Here is a 14,821-nt window from a genome sequence, read left to right as displayed (position 1 = left end):
AACGGAGGCCAAAATGGCGACGCTATATCAAACGGGCACACACGTCGTCTTCCTCCTCCTCAGTGCAGCCACACTGTGGCGGCTGTTCCGTATCAATATATCTCTAGTACTCTTCTTGCCTTTCATTTATCACCAATGGCGTATTTTCTATTAGTCCATCTATATAACGCATTTATCAAAGTCATTAAATTCTCTGGTTGGGCAGATGTTGCTGCTTTTAAGGTCACCAGCCTCCTCCTCCTCCTCCTCCTCCTCCTCCTCCTCCTCCTCCTCCTCCTCATCATCATCATCATCATCATCATCATTATCATCAACGACAACGACAACAACAACAACAACACGAACGACCAGTGCTAAACCACCGCACCTCTCTCCGTGCCATAGGCCACGAGGTCGACATTCAGCGACAACTAAATTCGTTCCGTTTCTTTCTTTATCATTTTTTTTTTCTGCGCCTTTGGAACCGTGCCTACATGGAAGAAAGGGCCGCGTATGCATACGCCCTGCGCATCACCTATGCGGCCCACGCCGCGGCCGGATGGCGAAACGGCCCACCAAGCACGACGGCCGAACAACAAAGGGGGGGAGCCGACTGCCATCCCACTCTTCTCCCACCGTGTACACGCCGATGGAACCACGCCCACGAGAAACAGAGCGGTCGCCGTCGATGGTGCCGAACCACGGGCACCCGAAAAGGCCCGCGCGCCGAGATTGCGCGCTCCAAGCTGCTACATAACGGGCTGTGGATGGATCCACGGCCGGCGCGAGTCGATATTATACACGCCACAAATATAGGCACACACACTTGCGCGTAGGGTGGGTGCGCCGACCGGAACGCGCGGCGCCCATTTGGTTCCTATACTTCAGCGTCGCTAATACCGTGCAGTAGTGTGGAAGGTTAAAGAAAGCTACGGACGCCGGCCGACCGCGGCTGCATATACACACAAATGCATGTTTCTCCTCGGCAACACAGTCAGAGGCTAGCTGGCCGGAGTGTCTCGGGTCATCCGGGATGAGTACCGCATCGACGTTTCCGTAAATCATCCGGTTTACAGCCGATTTCCCAGAACCACTTTGCTGATATAACTGCCTCGATTGCCCACGGCAAGCACCGTTGTTTCCGGGAAAGCTGAAGTGAGGTTTTCAACGCAGCGCCAAGTTGCTGCGCGAAGCGAGAATTCGTAAGAGCTGCTCGACAGCTGTATATAAGACTCGCGATATGATACTGCATCGAACCGCTCGTCTCAGCTATCGCCGACAGCCAGAGACAGATTTTCGCACTTTCGAAACCGGACCAGGAACACCTGATTTCCTGGCATCAGCGGGACCCTCCTCACTTCTTTTTTTCTTTTTCTTTTCCCTGCGTACCATTCATCATAACTTCACCATAAATGCTTGAGCTACGCAACCGGGACTGATAGAAAACTATAGTGTCAATACTTACAATTTCTTCTTTTATTATTATTCCTTTTAGAAGATTTTCCCTGACGTTAAGAACACAGTCTTCGGCTGCCGTGACACGATAGCATGCGAACGTAGGACGACCAGGTGCCGGTCCCTATAACGCAAAGCATTTTTTTTTCTTCTGAATTTAACCCTCCAGTGGTCGACGGCTGCTCTGGGTTCCACAGCGCTGCACCGTTTTAACGAAGCAACGGAGTACGCTGCGAAGAGCGCGGCGATTTAATTGGTATATACCATCGCAGAAGAGGAGGTGAGGGCGTCGCCCGTGAAACGTGGCGCACGTACGTACCGCGCGCGCACGCGACCTGGGTGAAAGATGGCTGTCTCTTCGCTCTTTTGTTTTACCGGCGGTCATCATAGTACGCCGGGCGCGAGCCTTTGACCGTGCGCGTACCGGGAGTGCGGGGAAGAGAGCGAGGAGGTTCGATCAACCGCCGCAACCGCCTCGCGGCTCGGGGCCAAAAAAAGGAGGTTCTCGATGATGATGTCATCGTCCGCCTCGGCGCCGCGGGTCTGTGTTCCACTTGAGTCACCACCGCTAGCGAGAAATCCCAATGCATAAACAGGACGAACACAAGGCGCGAGCCTTCAGTATAGCGACCGTCACGTTCCAGGCAACCATGGCCGTATGTGGCCGGCGTCTCCGGACGTATGGCCGCATGCTACAAGGCGGTGGTGCGCCGAATAAACAGTGTAAGACATTGGGAGGCTATCTAAGGGGAAAAACACATACACACACACAGAAAGAGACGAAACGGGGGTCGCAAAGCGTTTCGTTCGTAATATCGGTTTGTGATTGGCAGGTCGCCTCTGCTGATGTTCTTGTTCACTATCCCGATCGGTCGACACCTCTACTTACGGACCACCCTATAAACTGTATGAACATTTTGTTAACGCAAGCTCCACTACACGTAGACAAAACCGCTTCGAGTCGCAGCTAGTGCGTCTTCTTCTTTCGTCTACCAGACGTCCTGATTTTTGTATGGCTTACTTCCACTCCGCCTATCAGTCGCCCACTCCTCGCTCAAGGTTCTTGATGTTCGTATTTCCTCAATATTATCGTATCACCTCTCCTTAGGCCGACCTAGTTTCCCTTTCCCACCGAAGTCAATAGACATTGCCTTCTTAACCGACACGGCTCCTGTCTCTTCTCAATAACGACCAAACCGTTCGTATTGGCCTCTTCAACCTTGGCTTACATTAAGTACACGGATCTATCGACCATGTCATGCTAAGTGAGCGCTAATCGGCCATTTTGTGCTAACTCCTTGGAAGGAAATACCACTTGGGGAAGCCTAGTGCTATTGATAGCTCCCCAACGGTCGCAGAGAGTGTCATGCGAGCGCCTCGAGCGAGATAGTGTCCACGCAATAACAAGGTATCCCCCTCTTCTTCATGCCTTCCTCCACCCAGAGCGAAAGGCTGAGATGACCGCTACTGTTCCTCTGGCGCAATCTGTGTGGACACTTTCTTTACCAGCCCGAACAACCATCTCAACATGCTCGTATCAGCCACCTTCATCTTCTCTTTAGGACAATTCATTGCAATCACTCCGATTCTGCGTAGATTTAAAGCGGTGCCAGTGACATTTCTAATCAGGAGAAACGAAACGGACATATCGTAATCAACAGCGCAATTGGGATCGCTGCAGGGCAAAGGCGCGCCTCTCCCAGAGATATCCAAACTCCCTCGCCCTGCGCCAACCGAAGCCACCGTGCGGGCCCTCGAATTTTCTCACTTTCGAACGTGCCATCAGGACGTGTTTTTCTTTTCCTTGATACTCCCTCTGTTTATCCGACACACCACCGGTTGGCCTATATATCCTGCATGTCACATAACATATGCACCCCCCCCCCCATTTCTACCTGCTAATCTCACCTTGAACACGAATAGCCATCGTACCGTCCTTAACCTCCTAATGTTGATTTAGATGCACGTTATTAAAATGAATGAATGAATGAATGAATGAATGAATGAATGAATGAATCTTAAGCCTGTCAATTTCCTTTCCCCCTCTCTTCGAGCAGTCCCTAGCTTCATTCCCAGTTTGCTTGCCTCTAAGTTATGGCCCAATAGTACTGGCAGGATATGCGTATGCTGAAGACATCTGTAACCTGCCGCTCGCGACTTTGACTGACCAACGCACTAGACGGCTGCTGCTGCTGCTGCTGCTGTTCAAAGGGCCATTGCAACACGCGTGGTGGAGGCTTCATTATGGCGACCCGCGTTTTCGAGGTTAGTTTCAATATGCGGGGCAGTTTGGTTCAAGCAGAACTATACCACCACGAAACCCGAACATCACAAACAAACTAGCAAATAAAAAAATAGAATATTATGGTGACAGCTATGCTTAAGCAACGAAAACAATGTCACGTGATAAGACGAACGCGTGGGAAACGCTCGCCGGTCGGCACCACACGCACACTTATCAACGGGAAGAAACCGAGCCCGCGACGAAATCTCGAGGCCGGGCGTGCTAGCCTTCTCCCACATCTGGCCAGTGTCGAACGCTCGAAAAAAAAAAAAGAAAAATCTGGCCGCGGACGGGGACCAGACGCTTACAACGGGAATAACGCGCCCGACGCAATTATGCACGCGAAGGCCAGGAGAAAAGGAGTGAACGAAACAATAAAATAAGAAAGGAAACTTGAACCGCTGTGCCAGACGAAATGCAAACTCGCCCGTGCGACGACGAAATCTCCTGGGAGCTCCGGTGAGGAAACCTATCTCGACGTGCGCGCCAGCCCCCCTTTTCGTTAGAGATACAAATCATTTCATTCACATCGCGCTACCGTAGAGCTAGCTGCACGCGGAGCAGCGATGAATGAGAACGCAATTACTGGGAACTGGGCTTCGGACCCAGAAACATTTCCCCGTGCTGTTTTTTTTTTTTTTTCCCCATAACGTTCAGCGCGTATGCGTGGGTACTCGAGTCTTTCCGTGCGAGCACCTGTCCTCTTAGCAAACGTGGAAGCCCACCACGCAGGGGCACGAGAAGAAAATGGCCCGCCACGCGGCACACGGGGCCGATTTTCAGTTTCCTGGCTTCGATGAATGCGGCGCTTGCAAATGACAGCTTATGTGACGCCAAAGGGCAAATGACTCAATATTTGAAGTCCACTATGTAATTGCGTGCAGAAAGTCAAAATTTGACGTTCGCTCGCATGCTCAACATTTGTACGCTGAGTTCCCCATCTATAAAAGGCACACAACACCATTAAGGAATTCCGAAAGCGGTTGCTACGGGAACGTAGGTACTGGTGCTATAGCAGTTCTCTGGTTCCGATTACATTTTGGTCTGATTTACGCACGTCACTACAGCACATGTAACAAGATAACAAGCGTCCCGTCGTAAAGTGCACACACACTGGTTAAAACGAAAATACGGGGCTCTTCAGAAAGCCCAAACGCATTGGTACGCCATAATGAGTAAAATTGGACCTACAACGTACGGTCCAAAAAGTTCAAGCTGAGGCGTTTTTCTAACCGAATGCGCGACGCAAACCGCCACTGTCCCCTCGGGTCGCACCACACGGCTCGACAGAAACCGGCTCCGCCGTCCGGGCCGATTCCCGCCCCTTCCAAAACTTTCTCCGCGCCCAAACCGGTCGCACAAACTCCGCGCAGACACGGGAGAAAGAGACGAGGCGGCGTTCCTCACCGTAAATCGGTTCCAAATCTCCTTGTAGAGTCGGTCCGAACCCATGACGTCAGCCGTCCAGTCAAAACAACAACACTACACATGCTGCACGTCACTCCACCACGTGCACACATACAATGCCGCACGTCTTCGTCAGATCAGGCGGCAGCAGGCAGCCTCCGATGCTGCCTGCCTCGCGGCCGCAGACGCCGCCCGGCGAACGTCATCGCCCCAGTCGGACAGGAGCCGGCGGCGGGAGCGCCGCGCCATGACGACGAACCGGCGTCACGTGACCGAAACATGAGTCACGTGCCGTGGTCACGCGGGCATCCTCCGCGAGCGTCGTCGTCTGCTAAATACGCGCGCCCCTGCGGACAGTGCGTGCGCTCTAGGCCGCCGCGGAAGCAGAAGCGCAGGAGTCGGGGCGTGAGCGACTTTGAGACGACTTTTTTTGTTTTCGTGCGTTTATTTTTTCTTCATCACCCTCACGCCGAAGGATGCTTGTCACACCTGTTCTCCCGGCAGGTGCCGGAGGGCCGCCTCCTCGAGACGAAGCGGGAGATTCGAACTGGATAATCGGCTGAGGAAAAAAAAAAAAGAAAAAACGACGTCGAAGACGACGAGCTACTGTGCGCCGGCCGCGAACCTAACATAACCTTAATGAAACCGAATGCAGTCATTATATTTCATCTTAACGAAATCATGGTCATGTGTTGACCAGCACCGATTACTATGCGTCTTAAGCAAGCCGGTGTTGTTGGACGTTTGAGGTAAAATTACGCGACTATAAGCCACATGTTTAGCTTTCCTTATTGTTGTCACGCATCAAGCAGCGGCCATCACAAAATACGACTCTGCCATGGCACGACACTGTACACGAGAACCAACGACGTTTGTTTCGTTTTGAGGACCTCCCGCCACTCCCTTTCTATGTTGTAAACCTTCATTTTATTTGCATAATGAGAAAAAATACACTATAAAAGCATAATATGTAATTTTACCAGAACAATCGATTTATTCGAGAGTAGACGAATCGAACACGTAGGAGGGAGGAGATGCAGAACAAGACCGCCTTACAAGCGAAGCACGATCACAGCAGGGGCGAGTGTCACATGTATAACGTAAGAAAAAAAAGGGAGATAAAAAAATAAAAAGAAGTACGCAGCCGACAGGATTCGAACCTGTGCGGGGAGACCCCAATGGATTTCGAGTCCATCGCCTTAACCACTCGGCCACGACTGCGGGACGGCATCCGCGCCAAACCCGGCCCAGCCATGGCGCGACACCAGTGTAGTTCAAATACCACGCACAGTATCGGCACTGTTCACCCATTTTTTTTTTTTTTTCACTGTTCAACAATGCATTTAATAGCATAAAATTTACGGTTTACTGGCAACGCAGCAGCAGCACTCCACGAAGCTACGTTATCACGTAGAAGAAGACAAGTCCATATGTTCGTCTCCCTGACATATGTACATCGTAAACCAGTCATTACTTTCAGACAAGTACGGCAACCACTACAGCGCTATATGCTTTGTATACGTGGTCTGTCCGTCAACTCCAGCATCCGCTTGAATCTTTCTTAACAACGACGTAAGTTTATCGTATGCGTAATAACCGCGAACATAAGTCATCCCCCCCCCCTTTTTTTTTATCGGCTTCACGATAGTTGCCCTCCGCGTGATGAACTATTGTGTTATCGATGACAGTGTGGCACCATGCGATTTAGTGATGGAGAGGAATGAGCGCAGAGCTACGGGGTTGGAGATAAGGCGCCGCGTTTGTAACGATTGTCACACTACGGGAACGAAAAAAGAAGGAAATGCGCGTTACGTTAGGAGGAAGCCTTCTGTTGAAAAAACAACAAAATTATCTTATCTGACGCCATGACCACAACACCGCGCCAAAAGGTCAAGTGCACTGGAATTTCAACTCGCGACGGTGTGTTCTCTTTGTCGGTTCATCGTATCTCTCAGAAATTTTACACGTTATACGCTTGACGTGGACATCATCTTCGCAACGTCCGAGTGCTGGCGTAAACGAGTTCTGGCGTTTCGAATTAAGTTCGATGCGGAGAAACAGAAGGTGACACGAGTACGTGTTCACTTTAGGCGCAGTGTATACGTACACTCATCATAAATTCAAACGAGAAGAGAATATAATTGATCGGGAAGGCTGTGCCACGTAATTACGCGAAATAGCTACGTTTAATCGCTCTGTACCCAGTTCCCAAGCGCGTAACAGTCCTAAATGTACATTTTGTAGCCTGAGTTAAGCCCCTAGTTGTTACGAGTCTACAGTAACACCCCGTAAATGCGTCGTTGCGTAGACTCACGAGTCTACGCAACGACGCATTGGAGTCGCTTTCGGCTTGTTCGCGTTTCAAATTATGCCGATGGCATCTACTATGGCACGAGGCGTATACCTGCATACAACTTTTAAAAGTTTCTTTTTTTCCTTGCATGAACCAAATTACGCCAGTGGGCAACGCTACCGAAGGAAACGAACGTAGACGTCAGTCAAGTGAAATCATAAGCTGGCAAATCTAACACCTAGTGTCATTCATTCATTCATTCGTGCATGGATGCATGCATCCATCCATCCACACATAAATACTGTAACGCTCTCCAGTGACGTTCACGATTGTTCGCGTTCGTCTTTGCAAAAAATGGGGGCTGCAAAAACAAAAACACGAAGGCGACTGAGACAAGAGGATTGTAGTTGTTTTGCTAAACAGCAGTAGTTCTAACCAGGGCATACTTCGCACACATAAAAGACAACGGAAGCCAGAAAGTTACTATTCCCACATCCTGGCGAAGGCGACAATCGCCCCGGATGTGTATTTAAACTATGTAAAACGCTTGTGCGACGCTTAGACAACGCATGGAACGCGATGGGGCGTGAAAAGACTGTGCGCATTTTTTACGAGGACTACCAACAGAACATATACCTAAATTTTTCCTTTACAAAGCGACTATGAAGCATTAATGCCGAAATAATATATATATATATATATATATATATATATATATATATATATATATTGTATTAAAGCATTGTCCACCTAGTGGACAAGTCCATTTCGTTTACTGCTGAAATGCTGATTGGCTGGGGGCGCTTGTCTACTTCCGACGCGCACCCCAGCCCAGCCAATTAGAAATTGAGCGGCAGACAAAATGGTCATGCCCCCTATAGGTGGACGCTCACAGAATACACACCCATTACTAAACTCTTCAAGCCTGCTCGTGATTGAATGACAAGCTGTCACCGAGACCAGCGCGAACCTACGTGAGGACACTCAAAAGCACTCGTGTTCTCTCAACGAAATTAGCCATTAGTGACAACTGACTGTACAAGGTTCCATATGCAAGTTACGAAATGGTAATGCACCAGTATGCACAGCGGGGCCAATCAGACGGAGAAGAAGCAGGCATCAAGCCCCAGTGAGCGCAACGACGACAGGCTTACAAATAATTCACAGCATGTAGGCGCTAGTCTTTTGAAGCTACACTATAAGTTATCTTACGAAATGTGATGAGTTCCGCGCGTACATAAAACTCTCTACGCCCTGTGCTGTTTATTCTTGTCCAGTCTTTTCCCGCCGTTCCCAAGTATTCTCGTAACGTACCGACAAGCTCAATTTTCAACCCTTCTGTAAAACGCTCATACTTGAAATATATCACAAAGTTGCGCTCATACAAATTCCTGACGAGGCCAACAGAGTTTCGACATAATTTAGAGGTTGTTTTTAAATAAGGCTACTGTCTGTTTGCACGTTCAAGAGTAGGGGAGGCAGGCAACGTGGAGAAAGAAGGGACCAGGGGAGTCCCAAGATGAAAGAAATGGATCGGTGATCCGGTGTTTCTGTTCGGTTTAAGATAAAAGCCACGCCTAAAAACCAGGTTTGCACGGCAGTGCCACTGCCAGAAGGAGTATTGTGCGTAATCGAAACGACCCCGTAAAAGTCCCCCACCCAACAGATTCACGCGACGGAAATTACTGCGCTGAGATGGAGGTGCCGGCACCTCCATCTCAGCGCAGTAATTTCTGTTATATAAACATGCTATAAGTCAATATACGTCACGGTGCTCGGAAGGCACTCACAGGCGAGACGACAAATGCCATATTATCGAGGCCTTCTACTTCCCTTTAGAACGGAGCTAACAGCTACAAACACAATGCAATACAAACACAACGTTTGAATGCAACCTTCGCCGCGAACATGCCGCGAACCACTAACGAGCCACTACGAGCCACAAGCCTGTGGCGCCATCTTTGCGCAGTCCGCACAAGCACGTACCGTTGGGAACGGTTACCATGATCTTTGCTTGGCCAGCCAGAAAATAGCAAAACTAGTATCCGCAACTATTGGCCCATTACACCCGCGGTCTCATTTATAGCTGTACTAAGTGGACAGTGAACGTGAAGAAATTGAACCACGTGAATCCAACAGAAAATAAAGCCATGTGGTCAGTGCCCTCAAGCACGCAAGGTCGTGCGTCGCAAATGATGTTCGCACAACGCGTTATTTGAAGTATATTTTGTGCAGGATAAGGCAACCGCGCAGCACAGTGTACTCCGGATAAATTAAACCGTCGGATAAACCCTAATATGGTTAGCTAGTAGTTAATTCATACGCACACACACGCAGCACACACTCGAGTAACGAACATGGCCTAGACGGAATCAACAAAACGTTTAAACTAAGCGCTTGCAAACGCATGCATCTAAAAAAATTGACGCTCTGATTTTCCACTCGGAGAGAGAGCTATGTGCCCACTGTGCCGAAAGTTGTATCATAAACCTGTTCTCTCAGCGTGACAACTGATAATGAGAGTATTGACAAAAACAAATGAGTGACAAATTAGGGTGCGTACGCACACGTCCTATTTTCCTCATGACGTGCACATTCAGTGTGGTGAATCATTTTCTATGCCGAAATCCGCAAGGTAGGTTAATGACAATTATTTCCCTTACAGCAACGTGCAAGCTCCGTCATATTAGTGCAGGTAAGCGTTCCGTCGAACAACTGAATCAATTCGACCTGTGAAAGGTGAGCACACTGCAAAATAAATAAATAAATAAACATAAAAATAAACTAATTTATAAAATAAATAAATAAGAAAGCTTGAATACGAACCACGCAGCAGTTGAAAAGGACTGTGAAGTCCACAAAATATATTCGGGCGCCGAACACAACATGCGGTGATTACTGTACCCACAATGTAAGTGCAATACCCGTGTCCGTGCACATTGTGTACCATCGCTAATCACCCAAAACGAGGATCAATATATCATCTTAAACGAGAAAGAAAGATCACAGAAAGTGAGAACAGCATTCATCTTGCAGAGCTTGTGTTCGAAAGGCTCCGCACCACTCGCATGTAGAAGCAGCGCTAAGCGGCGCGTTTTACCTTTTTACTAACAAGTATACATAAAGCGTCACATTAGCATGTGATGATTATGAGAAGCACTCATACATAACCGGGTTCAACATCGCCAGCAGGAAACAATGAACAAGTGAAACCGCGACTTGTATTCAATGTGTATTGTTTCATTTAAGGGGCAGTCCTTTCCATAAAGAAACATTATTTTTTTTTAACTTGGCAAGCGTGTCACACTTTCACTAGCAGGAAAGCAAGGGCTTCGACATCAGACGGTCCCGATTCAAAGCCACACAACGGCCCTGCTGCAGTCTTTGCAGTTACAACAGGTAAACGAAGATAGATGAGCTCTTCGAAGCCGCACAAAAGATGCGCTTTCCTTTTTACAAATGAGAAAAATGTAAAGCTAGCCGAACAGGGCCATGAAAGCCGCTTTGCCGCGTTGAAGTCAGTGCACAGTTACATTAATAAACTCATGATTCATAAGCGAGCAGCAGTAGGTGAGTAGTATTGCTTCCTGATGACGCATACGCCGCTGAAGCCTTGGCCTACAGAAATCAGCAGCATGTGGTCTTGTTGCAGGCGCGTTTCGAAAACGAGCTTGTGAAGTGGCTCAACTTACCTACACAAACCCGCACAATACGTGCTGTCTGTAATGTTACAGAAAGTGCTATACTCTGCTTTGCACTATACTGTGCAAACAGAAAAGGTGGACCGACGTGGTATATACAGTGAAAGCATTTTCGGAATCCTTACAAGGTACACACTACGCACGGTGCCGCGTTGTTTAAATGCAGCCGCACAATCAATAACGTACAGTTTGTGCACGATAAACGTTCACAAAGACAGTTCTGGCATAAAAGTAATTGGATACGCACTTTTACGCATGATTATTAGACGAAGAAGACTAGCTCAACCTGTTTACTCAATGGAGTACTCGTGGCTTAATTCATTAATTATAGATGCTCGTCTTCTGCCAACACTTTCGTAGCTAACATAAGCACCGGCTAGGCTGACACAAGTTGCGTTCAACAAGCAGAATGTGCATTAAACTGTAGTTCAGCGATCGTACTGACACAAATTAAATGTTACTGGTTCTATGCGCCGAAACACTTATTTTTCTTAGTAATTCACAGTAATTCATGTAACGCTGACGAGAATGAAGTGTCGCGATCAACATGTTTATATAGATCGAAAATGATGCGCGAATTACCTTTGGATGATTCAAAGAACAACGGGAAGAGCGGCTGCAAGGACGCATCTCAAAAATCAAGCGTTCGGTTTCACCAGCAGTCAAAATTTTAACAATTCACAAGCGCTCAAAAGACGACTGTAAAACAAAGCCCGTCCCACACATCCCAGCGGCTTTGCCGTTAAAAAGCGCGTACAGGCAGCGAGAATTCTCGGAATTCTGCGCTCTCGACAGCCAGACTTCGGGACCTCCCAGCCGTAGTGACACATCCGGCAAAAGAAAAACAAGTTGAAAGAAACTACAGCACGCGCAAACGCACAGCCGTTTCAGCCCGGCAATGCAACATTGCAGAAACGCGACGGCAGTTTGCGAGATGGGCTGCGCTGCGGCCACGGGCCGATCAAGTTTCAAGCAGACGCGCACACGCTACGTACGACCCGAGCGGCCAAGCCGCGGACGCTAAATGTTTTACCGGTTTTACCAGTCGCTTCGATTCCGGCTAACGATGAAACTTCCTAGTAGCCCTCGACGACTACGCCGCGTAGCTGCAGCGTAACTGCGGGAACACTAGCAACGCTCACAAATCGCATAACAACGCGCCAAGCGACTTCCCATCGCAAAGAAAGAGAAAGAAGACGCGATGCGAACTCTCAAAAGTGCATCGCCCGCCTTGCACGCACACTCGCATCGGGACAAGCGTGACCGCAAGGGCTAGGGAACAGCTTTATAAACAAACGAAGACCTGCAACGTGGCATGCAGTGAAAAGGGAAGGCCACAGTACCTTCAGTTTCCGCGAAGCTGCAGACGAACATCCGCGCGTCAGGAGTTCATCGTATCCAACACAAACGCGCGACACAATGTGTACTTGTTGCACCGTTCAAATTGTTTTCGCGCTAGTCGCCATGTTTGAAGTCGCTCGAGCGCAAATGCGTACGTAGGCACGGAGCCAGCGGCGCACGGCGGTCGTTACCGGCATCCATGCACGCTGCGGTTGTCACGTGGTTAAAGTCACGTGGCCAGCAACGCTGTCATGCAGTGAAACCCGCTTTAAGGCAGTGTAATGTGGGGATGCCTACCGCTGAAGGGCCTGGCGTTCGACAAAATCCGGCCTGCGAAATTAGAACCCTTTAATGGCTGAATAGCATTCTATGTCACTCCATTAACAGCATAAGATTCATGAAATAACATTATATGTTATCATTCGCTTTGTTCAAATACTGTAACGAACGGCAACAGTTCTTACAGCTTAAAGAGAAATATCGTTGAGAGTGGAAACTGCCGCATATTTTGCTGCAGCAGAACCGCGGTTCATTGTTGAGCAGTAGGACCATTTCTTGAGCGAATATCTAGAGAAGTCCAGTTCTGCACAATAGCGTCGAGTAAACAAGTATGCCTCGCATTGGGCAGCCTACGAATTTGTCGTCTTGATTCAGGAAATCAATTTACTATTTACCCACTCGAGATCTCACCATGTTTGGATTCCTTTCAAACGATTTGCGGTGCTGTAGTAACTTAGCTCCTCCAGCAAGCACTACACCCTGCTATGTGCATCTGGTGAAGCGTCGTTCCTTTGTTTCATCACTCTCTGTGTAATCATGCGCCAGACACGATCACTGTTCGTTTAATTGTTACCAAGTTACAAGCTTCGCAGACTGCGAATCGCAGTTGACACGACATTCATTCACTGATGGCATTAAACGCGTCAAATAATGCAAATCAGCACTTTGTTGCCAAACGGACCCCGCCCAACCTTTATATTTAAATTTTAGATATGGGAAATATTCGGTATCCTATTCGATATTCCGAAGGTCATTTCTCTCCAATACTCAATTCGATCCAAAAATTTTGCTCTTCGAACACTCCTAATCGTATATACGGTTAGAATAGATTGACGTTGTTGCAACTATATCTGCTGCTGTTCTTTAAGTAAAACCACGTCGTAATAATTAAACATATAGTAGTATAGCACTCGATTGCCAGAGCAAATTTCAAGATAAATTCCTACAGAATTTGGCTATATGCATTAGTGCACCCAGGATTTCTCCTTGCCTGCGATCAGTCCCATGTCAAGCAGAAATGTGCTACAGGCATATCGTTTCAATAATTTAAATGAAATTATTTGTTACGTTGACTTAAAGGAAAACTTTAAACCCTATAGTAAGTCTTCGCCCTACGATTTTTAGGTCCTCAACTGCGTTAAAAAAATGACAAGCATATAAAAATGAGAAATAAACTGAAAACGACACATTGAAGTCATTGTAATTCTATAACAGAAACAAACTCTTGCATCGCAATCTTGGAAATTGCGTCGGATATAAGATTGAAAGCCAGTGAGGTCAACATACGTTAGAAAACATCATATAATCGTTACTTGCGCTTCTACGATAGTTCAGTAACGTAGCGTCTAAAACTTGCCGGCGTGGCCTAAAAATTATAGTACACGTACATACGTCAAGTTTGTCGGGCCGCTTCATACTCAGCCTATATTAGGTGTGTGTGAAAACTTTTATTGTAATGAGGTCCGGAGGCTCGACCTTTTAAGTCAAGGCGGGCCGCTCCCCCGTTGGCACTGTCAGGCCAAGCCCTTCGACGACATCATGGGCCCTCTGGACTGTCCTTAGTTGGTCCTCAAACAATGGGCTTCGAATCCTTTCTTCCCACTGTGTCCATTCTTCAACGAGGTTGGGGAGAGTCGCGGGACACCCCGCCAGCAAATGTCTGAGTCCAATAACGCCATTACAATCGTTGCAGTCCATCTTAATCTCCCTCTCTGGATGTACTTTATTAATGTTGTACGGCGTGGGATATGGTATCTATTTGCAATAAGCGCAGTGAGACTGCCTGAGCTCTGTTGAGTTTTGAATGTGGCAATGGGAACTGCCTGCGTCCTAAATAGTAGTAATGTCTGGTAATGCCATTGTAAGTTATTAAATTATCTCTAGATTACCTGGCTTGATGGTGAACGGCTCGGTTGCGACTGTCGCGGTTAGCAAGTCCTCGTGCCAAGTCATAAGCAACCTCATTGAAGTTTACCCGAGTCTCGTCCACTTTCCCCATATGCGCAGGAAACTATCGGATTTCAGTGCTCATAATCCCGATGTTTTCAAAAAGTTTAGCTGCAACTACAGCTACGTAGCCTT

At 48.0% G+C, this 14,821-nt stretch overlaps 1 protein-coding gene and 1 non-coding gene across 4 annotated transcripts in view; both read right to left on the bottom strand.

The window, feature by feature from the left end:
* LOC142585592 (uncharacterized) overlaps positions 1-12,615 on the bottom strand; it is an 88,353-nt gene extending 75,738 nt beyond the window's left edge. The window contains exon 1 of one of the 3 annotated variants that reach the window (XM_075696478.1): positions 12,463-12,615. Coding sequence is in view for 2 of the 3 variants with exons in the window: in XM_075696474.1 (XP_075552589.1) it covers positions 11,702-11,749 (48 nt within the window). In the remaining variant the exon portion in view is untranslated. Of the gene's footprint in view, positions 1-5,125; positions 5,403-11,701; positions 11,882-12,462 lie in introns of those variants that run through there. The other 2 variants (XM_075696474.1, XM_075696476.1) reach the window with 2 other exon arrangements.
* Positions 6,265-6,346, bottom strand: TRNAS-CGA (transfer RNA serine (anticodon CGA)). The gene has a single exon. It is a non-coding gene; the product is annotated as a tRNA-Ser (tRNA).
* Positions 12,616-14,821: the final 2,206 nt, after the last annotated feature.

This window comes from Dermacentor variabilis, chromosome 6 (assembly GCF_050947875.1).
Source record: "Dermacentor variabilis isolate Ectoservices chromosome 6, ASM5094787v1, whole genome shotgun sequence".
Taxonomy (NCBI): Eukaryota; Metazoa; Arthropoda; class Arachnida; order Ixodida; family Ixodidae; genus Dermacentor; species Dermacentor variabilis.
The sequence above is the reverse complement of the archived record's forward strand: the minus strand, read 5'-3'. Positions and strand labels throughout refer to the sequence as shown.